This window comes from Antechinus flavipes, chromosome 3, assembly GCF_016432865.1.
Source record: "Antechinus flavipes isolate AdamAnt ecotype Samford, QLD, Australia chromosome 3, AdamAnt_v2, whole genome shotgun sequence".
In the NCBI taxonomy this organism is placed as follows: Eukaryota; Metazoa; Chordata; class Mammalia; order Dasyuromorphia; family Dasyuridae; genus Antechinus; species Antechinus flavipes.
This window is the reverse complement of record NC_067400.1, coordinates 2050833-2067544: the sequence shown is the minus strand read 5'-3', so window position 1 is coordinate 2067544 and position 16712 is coordinate 2050833. Positions and strand designations below refer to the sequence as shown.

The following is a 16712-nucleotide window of genomic DNA, read 5'->3' as shown; positions in this document are numbered from 1 at the left end:
TAGGCATCTGTACTTGTGTGCACCTCTGTGTGTGTTTAATTGTACCCTTTTTTACAGTGGAGAGGAAAAAGAGGGGGAAATAAAGTTAAAAGTGCACAGCAGAGAACAAAAGAAAACCAACCGTGAAGTAAAGAAAAGCTGTGCAGTTTTGAAAATAGGGTGCAGTAATTATTATATGGGTTTATTGAAATGAAATTTATTGTTTGTTTTTGTAACAAACTCTCTTATTGTCTCCTATGTACGTGGAGGTCCGTCCCCTCCGTGCCCCCCCCCCCCACTTTGTATTTAAATTTAAAAAATTAGGCCAGGAAATGAGCAAACAAACAGCAGAAAAAGACCCTGACTATAGAAAGTTACTATGGTGACAAGGAAGATGAAAACACAAGCTCAGAAGACAGCGAAATCAAAACTATTTCATCTAAAGCCTCAAAGGAAAATATTGTCTCCAGGCCATGGAAGAGCTTAAAGAGTATTTTGAAAATCAAGTAAATAAAGAAGATAAACAAAAAATTGGCAATAGAAGTGAGAATGATATAAGAAAATCATGAAAAAAGAGTCAGTAGCTTGATAAAGGAGGCACAAGAAAAAACACCACCTTATAAAACAGAGTAGGTCCAAATGGTAAAAGAGGCACAGATACAATGGAGGAATGCCTTGAAAAGCAGAATTGAGGGGTAGCTAGGTGGCACAGTGGATAGAACCAGCCTGAGTCAGAAAGACCTGAGTTCAAATGTGGTCTCAGACACTTAACATTTCCTAGCTATGTGACCCTGGCAAGTCACTTAACCCCAGTTCCTTCAGCAAAAAACAAAAAAGCAGAATTGGCCAAAAGGAAAAGAAGATAAAAAGCTCATTGAAGAAAACAATTCTTTAAAAATTTAAATTGGGCAAGTAAAAGCTAATGACTTTTTGAGATATCAAGAAAAAATAAAGCAAAATCAAAAGAATGAAAAAAAATAGAAGAAAATGTGAAATAACTCTTTGAAAAAACCAGCTTACCTGTAAAAATAGATTCAGGAGAGATAATTTAAGAATCCTTGGACTACCTGAAAACCACAATTAAAAAAAAAAAAAAGAACCTAGACATCATCTTTCAAGAAAATTGCCCTGATATTCTACAACCAGAGGGCAAAATAGAAATGGAAATAATTCATCAATCACCTCCTGAAAGAGATCCCAAAATGAAGACTCTCAGAAATATTATAGTCAAACTGCATAGATTTTAGTCAACAAAAAATGATTCAAAGAGAAACAGTTGAAATATTGGGGAATCAGAGTCAGGATATTCACAAGATTGAGCTTCTACCTTAAAAGTGTTGGAGAGCTTGGAATATGATGTTGCAGAAAACAGAAGATCTAGGCATATAACCAATTCTTGGTTTTATTATCCTATCTAGCAAGAAAAATAGGGTGGAGGGAAATACATAATAATTTATGTGAAAAAAGATTTTTTTCAGTATTCTCTGATAAATATCTTATTTTTCAAGTATATAAAAAACAAAGTCAAATTTGTAGAAATAAGAGCCATTCCACGATTGATAAATGAATAGGCAGTTTTCAGACAAAGCAATCAAAGGTCATGTAAAAAAATGCTCTAAATGACTATTTATTAGAGAAATGCAGATTTAAAAACTTTGAGCTACCACCCCATCTCTTTCAGATTGACTAATATGACAGAAAAGGAAAATGATAAATATTGAAGAGGATGTGAGAAAATTAAAAACAAAACAAAATAAAGCAAATGCACAGCGGAACTACGCCAGAAGCCCTCTCTCCGAGGCAAGGCAAGAGAGAATATATTCCACTTGGCTGCTGGTGGCAGAAGAAAGAGTTTTCAGAGGAAGAAGCTACAAGTGGAGAGTTCAGTGGACAACCAGATTCATCTTCATCTCACATCACTGTGGTAGGTGGCTAGGCTCCTGCACGCCCCCCACTGAGACCAAGCTGGTCTGAAAGACTCACCAGAAAGCTAGCCGAGCCCCAAGTGAAGGAAACAAGAGATTCATTCCATCTCTGTGCTGGTTGGAGGCTAAAGAAAGCAGAGACAGAAGCAAAGGACAAAGCGGCGAGAGCTCTTGGAACCAAGCAGAGAGCTAGGCCTCTAACTGTTCTGGAGAACAATTTGGAACGAGGTTCAAAGGCTTATAAAACTATACTTACCCTTTGACCCAGCAACATCACTATTAGATCTATGTGCCCCAAAGGGTAATAATGTGCAAAATGTTTTACAGCAGCTCTTTTAGTGATGGCACAGAATTGGGAATAGAGAGGTCCATCAGTTTGGGAATGATTAAAAAAGTCGTCATATTTGATCGTGATAGAAAACTGTTGTAATGTAAGGAAGAACGGGAAACTCTCCAAAAAATCTAGAAGACTTACATGAACTGATGTAAAGTGAAATGAGCAGAACCAGAAGAAGATTATACACAATAACTGCAATGTTGTGTGATGATGTCTGAGTAACTTAGCAGCTCTCTGAAATACAGTGATCCAGGATTGTACAAAGAAGTGGTGGAGTTTAGATGCAGATCGAAGATACTTTTTCTTTGCCTTCTTTAGTGGGGTGGGGCGGGGGAACAGGTGTTTTTCTTTCACAACATCCTCACATGGAAATGTATTTTGTATGACCCCATAAGAAAAGCCAATGTCAGATTGCTTACCAATTGGGAGGGGATGAGAAGGGAGGGAGAGAATTTGGAACTCAAAAATAAAAAATAAAAAGGAATATAAAAATTGTTTTTACATGTAATTAGGTTAAAAATAAAAGTGTTAAAGAGAAAAATAATGGCATGTACCTCCCAGGATTGTTGTGCTGATCAAATGAGATAATCTTTCTAAAGCACTTAGCCAGATGACTGACAGTAGTAGGCCTTGATAAATGCTTATTCCTTCTCCATCCCCACCGCCTTGGACCTTTGATTCCCTTTCCCTCCTGTTTTAGACCAGTTTACTTTAAGTACAAGCACAGCCCAGGGCTCTGCCATCCTTTGAAATAAAAGACCCTTCACTTGTTCCTCCTGTGTTTCTAGCCTGTTGGCCTGCCTCTTTCCTCCCCCCTTTAATCGGCAAGCTTATTCTGTGCTTTCATTTATATTCCTGTCTCTGAACCCCTCGAATTAACTTGTGAATTTCTAGGCTGTGGCTGAGGGCCGGCCTGGTTGCATTGGGAGCTTTGGGCTGGATTATCAAGGACTTGGGATGCTAGCCAGAGCACCAGGGACTGTGGGGACCCACTGGAGTGGTTAAGTAAGGAGCACGCTGGCAGTTTATTGGATATGGGGGTCCAGGATGACTCCTCGACTAGATGCTTCAGGGTCGGGATCTCATCTCCCCCTTCTGCTGGCCCAACTCCCTTTCCTGCTCGTCCCCTGCATACTTGCCCAGGTGATTTCCTGAAGTCCTTCTCTGACCATGTCATTCCCAGCAGGAGCTCCTGTGGGACATTCAGCTCATATCTGTGCTTTTCCCAAACTTGGGTCATAGCTCCTGGCCCTGCTCTCTTTTCAGGACAGATGTTGCTCCCCTTCTTGGTCAGCAATGTCAGTAGCTTAGTTTAAGGTTCTTTTCCTCCATGAGCCTTGTCCCCAGCAATTGCTAATGTCTCCCACCCCTCACATTACCTGGCATTTACTTATATGTATTTTGCCTTGATGTCTATGCACACGTTGTTTCTCTTTGTAGAAGGAAAGTTGTTGAGGGCAGCGATTACTCTAGTTTTTGCCCTTTGCCTGTCCGGGGCCTAGCACTTAGTAGGTCCTTCTTATTCACTTTTTTGGACCCCGCCTGGGCGTGCCATTTTCTTTGGCACCTCAGAATTGCTTATGGCCTGGTCGGCTTCTGCCTGGCACCGGCTGCCAAGCCCCCTCCTCAGGATCGTCTGGGAGAGTCTAGATCTGGAGCATATGCTTGGCTCTCTGTCAAAGCATATGATTGAGCCCTCTTGTCCCGATGAGAAATGTGCGAGGGTCTGAAGCCATGATTAAAGCTCAGTGTGTGAGGGAAGCATTAAAATCACCGCCCATCTGGAGCTTCCAGGAGCCTGTAACCTTTATTGCTAGATTGTAGCAGGATTTCTCCTCGTAGCGCTCTCCTTTCCCTTCCATCTCATATGGCCCTTAACATTTTTAATAAGGGGAAAAAAGGGGAAGAGGAGAAAAAAATATAACCAAAGTAATGAATACATTAAAAAAGTCTGACGATACATTCAATCATCCATACCTGGGGACCTCTCGGCTCTGGCAAGCACTAGGACAGTAATATCTTCTCATTTGCTCTTCTTTAGGGGCATGTTCATTCTTTATAAATTTCTTGTATTTTTTGATTATTGTTGTTATTGGAAGGGAGGATGGTTCTTTCTGTTTTACAAGGTATTCATAATATTTATTCTTTTCTTGATTCTCCCCACTTCACTTTGCAGTAGGTCAGATCATCTAAGTGTTATCATGTTTCTTTATATTAATTCCATTCCATTCATGCAACATAGTTGGTTTAGCCATTCTGCCATCATGTGTTTCCGGTTTTTTGCTTTCATAAAAAATGCTGCTATAAATATTTTCTTGTATATGAGATCTTTTTCCAATTAGTAACTTCCTTTGGTCCGATTCTCATAGAATCTTTTGGTCATAGAATATGGACACGTTTGTTGCTTTATTTGCCTAATTCCCATTTGTTTTCCACAGTGGCACAACTATAGGATTTTTTATTTTAAAAATTAATGTATTTTCACTGTCCTCTTCACTGAACAATAGTCCCTCCCCCCAAAAAAAGAAGGAAAAGAAAAGAAAGCTCTCCTAATATAGAAATACTCCAACAAAACAGATATCCACAATGCCCATGTCCAAAAATGTATCTCTCATTATGAATTTTAAGTCTGTCACTTTTCCAGTAGGAGATGGGCAGCATGGTTCAATTTCAACCCTCTGGAGTATTAATTGATCATTGCATTAATGAAAGTTCTCATCAGAATATAACTTGTACTCTTTAAAATGTTATTGATGCTTTAAAAAAAAAATCCCCATTTCCAATATGACTCTCCTTTTGTCAAAGTAGAAATCTCCTTGTAAAATGAGCCCACCTGTTGGACAGCTCTGAAATGATGTGCCTTTCCCTAGCTGCAGTCTACCATCTCTTTTCCCACTTCTCAGCAGACCTCACTGCAATTGGTCACAATTTGGAGGCTTTGAATATCATTTCCTTTAAGTTATTGATTCTACCTTACACCAGCCTTCTTGTTTCTCTGCTTTGTGTTTTGCATTTATTGCAACAAAGTAATAGCAGATTCATATACTATTATTTTTCCTTAGTTGATGCTAGGTTTTTGTGCAGTGGTTATCACAATGTGCACTGTGAACCCAAGAGTCTTTCAAGGCGTTGGCAAAGTGAAAATTATTTTTATAATACTACTAAGATATTATTTGTCTATTAATATACTCCTTACTTTTCTAATTTCATATCTTTCTGGGGCTGGATTTTCTTCAAATAATTTAATTAAAACAACCCATCACAATAGATTGAATGCAAAAGGAGCTTTGAGAATCCAGATGTTAAAAGAGATTCTCTCCACCTCCTATCTTCTCCATAAATTTAAAAAAAAAAAAAAGCAATACCCATTTTCTTGTTTTTTTATGCTTTGGAAAATAATGATTTTTCATAAAATGAATTACTTAGCTAATATCTAATGATTTTAATCATTGCTATTTTAAACAATTGAATATTGGTAGGTATAACCCATGTAAATAGAAGCTTTGTGGGGTTCTCATAAAGGAATTCTAAGGCCACTGTTAAAGATGTCTACTCTTTCCTTCTTCTTTTTTGCCACTTGGAGATACATGTTTAGCAGTAGTGTTGTAAGGTTGAATTAACATTTTAGTAGTTTACTATGAGCAGTTCAATAACTTTTAAAATAGGATCAGAGCATCTGACATCTAGGGGTAGAAGTCCCCTTATTTTTTAGAGGTCTGGACAATTTCACTGACTTGTTAAATAGAACTTTTAATCCCTATTTTCCTGTCTTTCAGGGTAAGGGAAGAAAAGAAGCACTTAGCACCTGTATGAGTACTTTACAAATATTATTTTAAATATTATTTTGGAGAATAAGATTGTTATCTCTTATATTTCCACTTTTTAAAGTGTTTGTAATATATCTTGGGGGACATAATGTGTATACATCCAGAGACACATCTCATTTAGTTTATGCTTTCTTATTAGTCTTCTGCATTCATGGGATTGGTCTTTACTTTTATTCAGAGTTCCAGTTTTTCAACATTGTTTGTTTTTACAGCATTGTCATTATATTAATTGTTCTTTCCTGGTCCTCAGCATCAGTTTATAGAAGTCTCCCTAGATTCCTCTAAAACCATCCCCACCCTGCCAGTGTTTTTTAAAGAATAATAGCTTGCTATTATAATTGTGCGCCAGAACTTGTGCAGCCATTCCTCCGGTGATGGGCACTTCTCTCAGATTCCTGTTGTTTACCATCTTAAAAGGAATTATAAATATTTTTGTCTATTCTTATTGAGAGAATTTGATTTGCTTACAACTGATCCCTCCCTCAATCTTGCTCTAATTTCTCCATCTTTTCCTTTCCACCCTGTACCATTAAAGTCATTTTTCCAGCTCAGGTTGACATAAAGAGGATTGTTGATGTTGGGACTGGGACCCTTAAGACAAAAAAGAATGACTTCAAAACAGGTATAAACAAAGTCTCAAGTTCACCTAGAATTCTTAGAAAAGATAAATATCCATGCCCTGAATGTGTCTTCAGAGGAAGCTTCTAGGAGAAGTCCTCAATTGCTGAAGCATTTCTAGCACTTCACACTTGGATTTTTTCTTAAGTCAGTCATGCACAGAAAATAGTTTATGTGACTTTTTTGCCTTGAGTTAAAAGGTAAAGCCAATGTAGCCGCTAAGGAAGGAAGGAAAGTGCTTGTTCCTTCCTGAGTGAAAATCAAGAATTACTCTTAGTCCTCTGTAACCTGGGGGAAACATGCTAATGGAGTTCAGAGGAAGTAGCCCCACACAAAGAGTCATTTGTGATTTGGGGCAAATCCTTATCTCTTTCTTGGTCTTTTCCATTTTGTATAGAGTCATAGTAGATGAACTTCTTGTGAAGCTCTTTTCAACTCAAGTCTCTGATCCTGATCTTTTTACTTTCATAGAAATCTTCCTTTGTGATTTTGTCATCCTGCCCCTTGAATCCCCCCTTCTTCAAAAAAAAAGCCTGCTAGCCAAAAATAGTGTAAACAAAATCTCATATTGATCTTTTGACTTAATTACATTTCTAAATGTCAGTTTTCAGCCTAGTTTCCCCCAGTTTGTATGCTATACCTAAATCTTTGGTTTCCTGGAACTTTAATTTTTTTTTTTTTTTATCCACTTATTTATTTTTTAGCATTATCTTCACCAAAGTTAGTTATTTTGGGAGACTTTTTTTTTTTTTAATTTGAGTTACAAATTCTCTGCCTCCCATCCTTTCCCTATCCATTGAGAAAGCAAGCATTATATCAGTCACACATGAGAAAAATCATGTGAAACATTTCAATAGCATCCATGTTACTACCAAAAAAAGAAGCAGCAGCAGCAGCAAAAAATATAAAGAAAATGAAAAAAAATTATGCTTCAACCTACACTTAGAGTCCATCATTTCTGGATTAGAGTTCGGTCTCTGGAGATGAGAAACATTTTTCATCATATATCCTTTGAATTGTCTTGCACCCACAGTCTTGATCAGAGTATCTGAAGCTTCCACAGTTGATTATCATTACACCATTGCAGTTACTGAGTACACTGTTCTCCTGGTTCTGTTCGTTTCGCTTTGCATCAGTTCCTTTAAGTCTTCTCAAGTTTTTCTGAAACCATCCTGCTTGTTATTTCTTATAGCATGATAGTATTCCTTCGCAATCATATACCACAACTTGTTCTGTCATTCCCTAATTAATAGACATCCCCTCAATTTTCAATTTTTTTGCCATCATAAAGAGTTGTTATTTAAAAATTGATTGAAATGGACACTTTCAATTAATATAGAACTAAATTTGAAATCTAAAAAAAGTTGTTATTAATATCATCTTTTCGCATATATTATCTTTGTCCTTTTTCTTTCCTCTTTAGAATATAGGCATACTCGTGGTATTCATAGGGTAAACATGACTTCATAGCTCTTTAGACATGGTTCCAAATTGCTCTCCAGAAAAGTTGGATCAGTCCACAATTCCACTAACTGTGCATGCATTTGTATCCCTGTTTTTCCATATCCCCTTCAAAATTTGTCATTTCCTTTTCCCCCCTCCATATTAGCCAATCTGATAGATGTGAAGTGGTTACATCAGTGTTACTTTGTCTAATCATTAGTGATTTAGAACATTTTTTTTATGTTACTATTGGTAGCTTTGATTTCTTCTTTTGAAAACTGCCTGTTCATATCCTTTGACCATTTATCAATTGGGGAATGGCTCTTATTTTTATAAATTTAGCTCACTTCCTTTTATGTTTGCGCAAATGAAGCTTTTATTAGAGAAAATTGCTGTACATTTTCTTTCACAGTTTTGTAATTTCCTTCTAATTTTGGCTGCCTTAGTTTTGTTTGTATAAAGCCTTTTTAAAATTTCATGTGATCAAAATTATTCATTTCATTTCCTCTGATCTTCTCAGTTTCTTGGTCATAAACTGTTTCCTTATCCATAAATCTGTCAAGTAAAATTTTTTTATCTTCCCCAACTTGCTTATGATATCATCCTCTCTGTCTAAATTACGAGTCCATTTTGATTTCATCTTAGTATATACAATGGGAGATGTGGTCAGTGCTGAATTTCTGTCAGACTGCTTTTTAGTTTCCCAGCTATATTTGTCTATTTGACAGAAGATCAAAAAATGTTGATGTCTTGTCCCCAAAGATTGGATCTTTGAGTTGATCAAACACTGGATTACTATAGTTATTTACTATATTGTGTACCTACCCTTATTGCATTGATCCACCACTGTATTTCTTATTCAAATTGTTTTGAAAATGGTTTATAATATACTTTGAAATCTGATAGTGCTAGGCCACCTTCCTTCACAATTTAAAAATTAATTTCCTTGACATTCTTGAGCTTTTGTTCTGCCAGATAAATTTTGTTGTTATATTTTCTAATTCTATAAAATAATTCTTTGGCAGTTTGATATAGGTATGGTACTGTGCAGATAAAATAGTTTAAGTAGAATTGTCATTTTTATTATATTAGCTCAGCCTATCTTTGAACAGTTAATATTTTTCCTTGTTTAGATCTGTCTTTATGTGAAAAGTGCATTGTGATTTGTTCATATATATTCCCTGGGTTTTATACCCCATGTATTTTATGATGTCTCCAGTTATTTTAAATTTCTCTTTCTTTCTCTTCCTGCTGAGTTTTGTTGGTAATATAATTTAACATCCTGCAACTTTGCAAAAGTTAATTGTTTTTTAGTTAGTTAGGATTTTCTAAGTGCACCATCATATCATTTACAAAAGTTATTGTTTTGTTTTTGTTGTCTTATTTTTATTCTTATAATTTCTTGTTGTTATTGCTATAGCCAGCATATTTAATAACAATCTTGAATAATAGTGGCTGACAGTAGACGTCTTTGCTTCAACCCTGATCTCAGTGGGAAGGCTTCTAGCTTATCTGCATTACAAATAATGTTGACTTTTGGTTTTAAATAGTATTTATCATTTTAAGAAAGACTCTATTGATTCCTGTGTTCTCTAGGGTTTTTGTTTTTGTTTTTTAGTGGAAATGGATTTATATTTTGTCAAAAGCTTTTTCTGCATCTATTGAAGTGGTGGTAGTTTTAAGATTTTGGGATTAGATTCTGACCTTCTGAGTTGTCTTAGCTAGAAAGATTTCTCACCCTATACTTACCTTGACTCTGCTATTCTAAAATGCGATTGGATGCACTATTTCAAAGCTGTTTGGAGAGCTCAGCTGGGTTGCTCCTTTTAATCCATCATTTTGGCCCGGCTTCTTCAAGTCCTTCAGATTTTAATTTCCCATTTCCAATGTCTTGAACAGCTTGTTAGTGTTGGGTGATTTTCCCGGAGGAGAAACATTTCCTGTCCCCTTTTGAGGTTGGACCCTTGGGTGACGACCCCTTTTAGCTGTTGGAGTGCCTAGAGACAGGCCCTGTTGCCTTGTCTGATGTCTTTGTGATCTGATAAATGAGGGCCTCGTGGGGAGCCCACAGGAGCTGGAGAGGGCCCCCGTGCTTCATCCTCCTGGCCTCCTTGCCAGGAAGAGGCAGGCCCAGAAGCACCGGAGCTTATAGTTTCCTTTAGCTTTGGGGCTTCTGGGGCTGCAGACATGGCGAGCTTCGCCTCAGCCACAAATGATCACAACCTTCTTGGGTGTCAGCTTGCTTTCCCTGGGAGTCTCCTCTTCCTCCTCTCTCCTTCTGTGCTTGTCACTGTTCTTCTTTCTCCTGCCTTCATTTCCTTCTCTTCCTTTTTTCTCCATCTCTGCCTCCTCCCTCCTTTCTTCTTCTTCCATTTTTAAAATTTCTGGAGATAGCAGAATTCTGAACACTTGTCATCAGTTTTGAATGCTTTCTAAAGTTGACACACGTTGTTAAATTGGATCGTTTTAATTTGTTGATAAGAGTGATGTGTATAATTTCATGATAGATGATATTTCTTCTTTAATGTCTCAGAAGTTCCAGAAGTGAAGTGTTAATTTTGTCAGTTAATTATCTTTACCTTTAAACTTAATTATTGAAACATTGTGAGTGAAGGAACATTATTATGACAGAAAAAATGGCTGTGCTACATTCAAAATGGATATCCTCTTCCCCCTTTTATTATGTTCTTGTTTCCCAGTGCAAGATAGCAAACAGTTTTTGGAAGCACTTTTAATGAAATATCCTTTCTGACGTAATAATTTGTTCATTAATAACAAAATGGCTTTTTTTAGGTCACTGTATCTTAAGTAGTCAGAAGGATTGCAGAGAGAACATTTCCTTGTTAAATTCAGTTTGTTTATAATTTATGTAAGCAGCAAAGATGCCATTGGATTTTACTATGCCTGTGATTGAAACTTGGTAATTGTGATCTGCGGTTTCTCCACCCAGTGCATTAAATCAGGCAGCCCCAAAGGGTCTCGGTAGTCCAGTGCTTAGAACATCCCTCTGTACCTGCTAGTCGACCTCACTTCCTGGATTTCAGTCTGTCTAGTTGTCAGCTAACAAAAGAACAGCTTCTGATCCCTGCAGACCTCGGGGAGAGGATAATCGAGAACGAACAATCCACCTTAGTCTGCCTTCTTTGTCTCCGAAAATGAGCCCGGCCTTCCGGCAAGTAACAGGTAGAGAGGGAAGACCCAGGCTGCTGGGTGGATTGAACTTAGAGGAGGACTGAAGAGCAGTTTGGGAGATGTTCATTTGCCTGATCTGCGAGCGATGCTGCTGTAATTCTCTCTGCAGTTGCCTCTGATCACTCAGCGCTGAGCAGCTGCTGGAGGAATCAGACTGCCTGGCAACCACCTGCAGGGCTGCAGAGATGAATTACATTTTCGGAAACAACACGCTTCTGTACTCTCGTGCCAGTCGGGGAGGCAACCCCGGCTCCAGCCACAGCTCGGCAGGCCCCAAGCAGAAGCCCTGGGCCCAGAAGGGCTCGAGCGACGAGCTGCAGCCGGAGCCCAGCCCTTCCCGCTGGCAGCAGATCGTGGCATTCTTCACTCGCAGACACAGCTTTATTGACTGCATCTCGGTGGCTGCCAGCTCCACCCAGGTAATCCGTCGTCACTTGTTGGAATGGTTGTGGACTCGGAGGATCGGGCCCTGGCTTTGCACGGCTTCTTCCCGTTCGGGGAGATGGGGTGGAACGTTAGATGCCTTGTTTATGTTACATAATTTGAACTCCGAGAGATTGATGTGCTTCCAGGCTGGGGAATGTAGGGCTTAATGCCGAGTGGGGAAGCGAAACCTCTCCTCGCCTTATGTAATTAAAAAAGACAACAACAACAGACCCAGCAGTCGGTCCTGAGATGCTTTTGAATGACAGCTCAGAAATGCCATGACATCGATGTATGCGTCAGTGTGTAAATCAGCAGAGCTGAAAATTGTTGATCAGGTTAGCCTTTTTTTCCCCCAGTAAATATGGTGATTATACAACATATTGAATAGTCTAACAGATTAAATGCTAATTTGCCATTCCTCTTTTGAAGGGATTGATGACCATAGAAAGATCGTTTTCTTACAGGAATGGGAAATTGCAAAATTCATAGATAAGGTTTCCTGAGACCTTGCTGGTTGTTTTCCAGCTCTGAAATTTTGAACTGAATATTAAAACATATTTTGTAAGGAAGCGTGTGTTATCTGATCACACAGTAATGGGAGAAATCTTAAGGTATTGTTCATGTGGCATCATTTTGTCAGGTTTTTTCCTTAGCTTCTAAATTTGTTTGCAGTGAGTAAATCTATTACACTGTAATTTTCTGTCATTCCATATTTTTCTGTCAGCACATAAATTGTGATTTAAACTGGGGGCAGTGAACGTCAGCATTAAAGCTCTACATGAAGAGGCAGGGAGAAAATATTAAAAGTCAGTGATCCAGGGGAATGACGTACAAAGTGATTTCTCTACTCCATCAGAATTGAAGCAGCAAAAGTATTAAAAATATCTAGTTTAGGGTTTTGTTTTTTAAATACTAAATATAAAAACTGTGAATCAGGTGGTTATTTTTTGAATGAAGAAGGATCTGTCTCTGCATATAATTTGTTCAGTACAACTATATCTTGTCATTTAAGGCCAAGGACCCTTAAGTCATTAACTATTTAACAGGAGCAACGAAATAAATAGTTTATAATTTAGCAGTTTCTTTCTAGTTGTGGGCATCTTAGTGGCTACTTATTGTCTACTTTAAAAGTACTTAAACTTTCTTAAGTGATATGTCATTTGTTTTTTGTTTTGGAGGCAGACAGGGTTAAGTGACTGGAAGTATCTAGGGTGGATTTGAACTCAAATCCTGATTCCTGCCAGTGTGCCATCCACTGAGCCACTTAGTTTCCCCATGATATTTCTTTCCATTATTCCTTTTGTTTTTTTAATCCCAGTTTTTCCTTTTGTTTGAAGTCAGAAAGGCTATTTTCTCCCAAGTTAATTTATATAAATTAAATGCCTTATAAAATCCTACTTTTACAATAAACTATTTCTTAAGTATCATTTATTAAGTAACTTGTATTAGGTTTCATTAAACTTTATTTTCTGTCAGTAGATTTTGTTTCTAAGGATCTTTTATAGAGGGAAGAATGAAATGTAAAGATGGCTCATGTGTAGGCCTGGCATTCGGTTATTCTATGTTAACATTAAATTAGCCCTTACAAAAATGTTTAATGGGGATTTGTGCTAGCCTACAAATCTCACTTTCATTACCTAATTAATATAGCGTTGTACTTACAAAAATTGAAAGGCGCAATGTTCCTTAGAATGAATTAATTGAACTCATTGGTTTAAAGCTAAAGTACTTTCTTTGAAAAATTTAGTTGAGGTAACTTAGGAATTGAGTCCCAAGCCCAAGCGATTGTTGATTTTTTTTTCTTGTTTTCCTAAGATGCTAATCAAGATTTTATCTAGACTTAGATTATCACTACCTGTGACAGAACAGTTTCAGTTTTGAGTCTTCTCTTTAGATAGATTTCTTTAAGAATTGGGGGTGTAATTCTTTACTTTTCCTTAAAATTTTGTCTCTTTAAGAAAAGAGGCTTAGGTCTAGAAATGTCAACGGCTTGTTTCTTACCTCATCAAGAACTTGTAAAGCTCCGAGGGAATAGGTGGAGACAGCAATGGCCGCTGTAGCTCTCCTGGTCAGTGGCAAAGAGCCGGACTTCAGGCAGTCAACTGCCTCATGGTATGAAGGACAGACCGGTTTGGTAGGCGCTTTCCTGTTGGGGCCGGCTTCCTTGCTCTGGTCACTGCTCTGGTCCTTCCTTTCACCAACTGAGCCTCCCAGAGGAAAGATTAAATAGAGAGAGGAACTAGATGAAAAAACCATATTTGGTGATAGTAACGGTGGGCTCTCTTTAATGACCTCAGAACAACAAAGGAGACATTAACGATAAAGCCTTAACATTGGCCTTGCCAAGCCCTGTACTCTGGGAGTCATGGGTCTCCATTTCTCGCCTCGAGTGGGAAACGCAAAAGCTTTTGGTTTGGGGAAGGTCTTTTCCTATTTCCAGTTGTTTCCCTGTTGTATTCATGTGTATTCCCTTAAGACAAGATGTCCATTCTCCTCCAACTTCAGATAGTCTTTCTGCTCTGCTTTAGGTAAATGCCCAATGGCCAAAACCCAGAGTACTCGGTTAGGTCAGCCCCTTGGGTGCTGTGGGAAGCTTTGTGTGTGGGTGCATGTGTCTGTGTGCACATGAGTAAGTGGGTGTGCGTACAGATGCTTCCTGGTTCCCTATCCAGTAGGAGACACACACCTTGCCCACTGCCCTTTCACTGCCCGCAGATGGGTGTGATCATCCTAGGAATAGTCTCTTTTAATGGATTTCTAAGGAGCAGATCAAGCTTCTTGCATAAGAAGGAGCACAGGAAGACCTGTGTGCATGGGCCATGCCGGCAGATGCAGGGAGCCCGCAGGTCAGAGAGCTGCCCGGGCTGCGCCAGCATGGACAGCCTTCTGGCTCCTGGGTTAGAGGGGTTCTGTCACCAGTGAGATCAGTGATCCATTAGAGGAATAAAAATACTAAAATAAAAGAGGGTCTCCTTCAGAGACAGAGAGCAGCGGGTAGAGTTGGTTACTTTGTGGCAGACGCGGACTCGATTGGCTCCACGAGGGTGAAGCTGCCTGTTGGTTTTCTGAGTAGATCTTCTTTGGGTCACTATAAAAGTTATCGCCATTTCCCCCAAAGAGTGGTCTGTGAATGGACGTTTCCTGTAACTTTCTGGAGCTTTTGCACTGACCTTCCTTTCCTAATTGAAACCCTCTGCGTTGGAGGAATCAATTTTATTTCCCCCTTAGGGAGCACACTCTCTCCACATGAGAAACTCGCTTCACCATGTTCAGGTGGTCACAGATTCTTTGTGATTGCTCATAGCTCATCTTGGGAACGGGGTAGTTTTTTTTTTTATCTTTGTAGCTTTTGTGCATTTGATATTTTATATCCAAGACCTCTCTCTCTCCCTCCACTTTTTAGAATGCCTTTGATGAGCCATTGCATGTTTTTATTACTGATGATACAACTTGAATTGATCTGAGAATGAAACATGCTAACCAACTTCTGCCAGATGGGTAATAGAATTAAAATATAGAATAAGACTTTGCTTTTTGGAAAGGCCAGTGTAAGAATTTATTTTGCTGGTTCTTGGGGGTTTTCTTAAAAGCTTAAAAAAAAAATTCAATTAGAAAGTGGAGAGTAGGAAGGAAAGGTAAATTTTTAGGGCAAAATTAAACCCTTAACACCCTGTAAAAACAGATACTTTTGTGTGAAGCAGAAGCGTCTACAGTATGAGGAGTGAAAGGGGAGTCGTTAAAGTTGAAGTCCAGAAAGTCAGGAGTAGAGCTGGGAAGGGAATAAAGGTGGCTTGCCTGAGCTCTCCACAGAATGGAGGTCCCAGGAAGACCTCGACAATGGCAGAAAGAGGCAGTCCAGAGAGCAGATATTCCAGGGTGAGACGATCCAGGGTACAGAGGTGAGCGCCAGGGGGAGACACAATAGCTTAGTTCTGGTTGTGAGATTGGAAAAGTCAGACCCAGAACTGCGAGGGAAATGAAAGTTGCCTCATGTGGGCCTTTGCACTCGTACCGTGAAGGTCCCCATAGGAAGCACCCATTGGAGAAGAGGGCTGGCCTTCTGGAGTTCAGAGTGAGGAATCAGTGAATGGAAGAGCAATAAGCAGCAGAAGCGGCAAGCCTCAGGAGGGACTGGAGACAGCAAAATGGGGGCCAGGGAGGATGGAGGCAAGAGCAGGAAAAGCCCTGCCCTCCATCAGTGGCTATCGAGCCACCACAAATGGACTCTAACCATCAGTCACTGATGGAGAAAAAGCTTTGCTTCCAGAAGTCTTCACAGATCTAAAATTGGTGCTTCCAAAAGGGAGGTGCAGCTGGAGCACCGACACATGCCCAGACGAGACTTGCAGGGGGTGGAAGTGGGGGGGCACACTCTTCAGGATGCTGAGGGGGCTAGAAGTGTGAGAATAAAACTTGGTGAGCTTATTGTTACCAAAAATGTTGACCGAGAGCTAGTATAGAGAGGATATCTTCCTGTCTTGCTATTAAATTTTCATGGGACTAATTTATGTTCTCACTGAAGGCATATTTGAAAAACTATATGATAAATATGTGTGAGAAGGGAAATAAGTAGGGTTTAGGAATATTTGACAGCAAGGCAAGCAATTTCTGTCACAACTGACTGAAAAGCCTGGAGCTGTGGTTCTCAAAGTGGGGCTAGAGGACCCCTGGGGGTTCTGGAAACCTTTTAGAGGGTCTGCAAGGTCTACGCTGTTTTTCTAATAGGACTACATCAGTAGATAGGACCCACATAAACAAGAGCCCTTTCTAAAGTATCCTCAATAATGAATGTAAGGGGGTCCGAGGCCCAGCTAGTTTGACAGCAGAGCTCACTTTGTGCTGACTAGAGCAGAACATTCCTTTAAACCAGGAATTCTTATCCTGCAGTTCAATGACCCGTATGGACAGGTATCAGGGAGAGGGCTATGAAATGGGCGGGGAAGACTAAATGTCTAATTGAATTTT

At 39.1% G+C, this 16712-nt stretch overlaps 1 protein-coding gene across 28 annotated transcripts in view; it reads left to right on the top strand.

The window, feature by feature from the left end:
- Positions 1-16712, top strand: part of DLG1 (discs large MAGUK scaffold protein 1) — a 149634-nt gene that overhangs the window by 61817 nt on the left and 71105 nt on the right. For 2 of the 28 annotated variants that reach the window (XM_051991574.1, XM_051991573.1), the window contains exon 1: positions 11124-11740. The exons of 22 other annotated variants lie outside the window; for them this stretch is intronic. In XM_051991574.1, coding sequence (XP_051847534.1) covers positions 11507-11740 — 234 coding nt within the window. In that variant the 5' untranslated portion in view covers positions 11124-11506. Of the gene's footprint in view, positions 1-11121; positions 11741-16712 lie in introns of those variants that run through there. 4 more of the 28 variants (XM_051991576.1, XM_051991575.1, XM_051991571.1 and 1 more) reach the window with 3 other exon arrangements.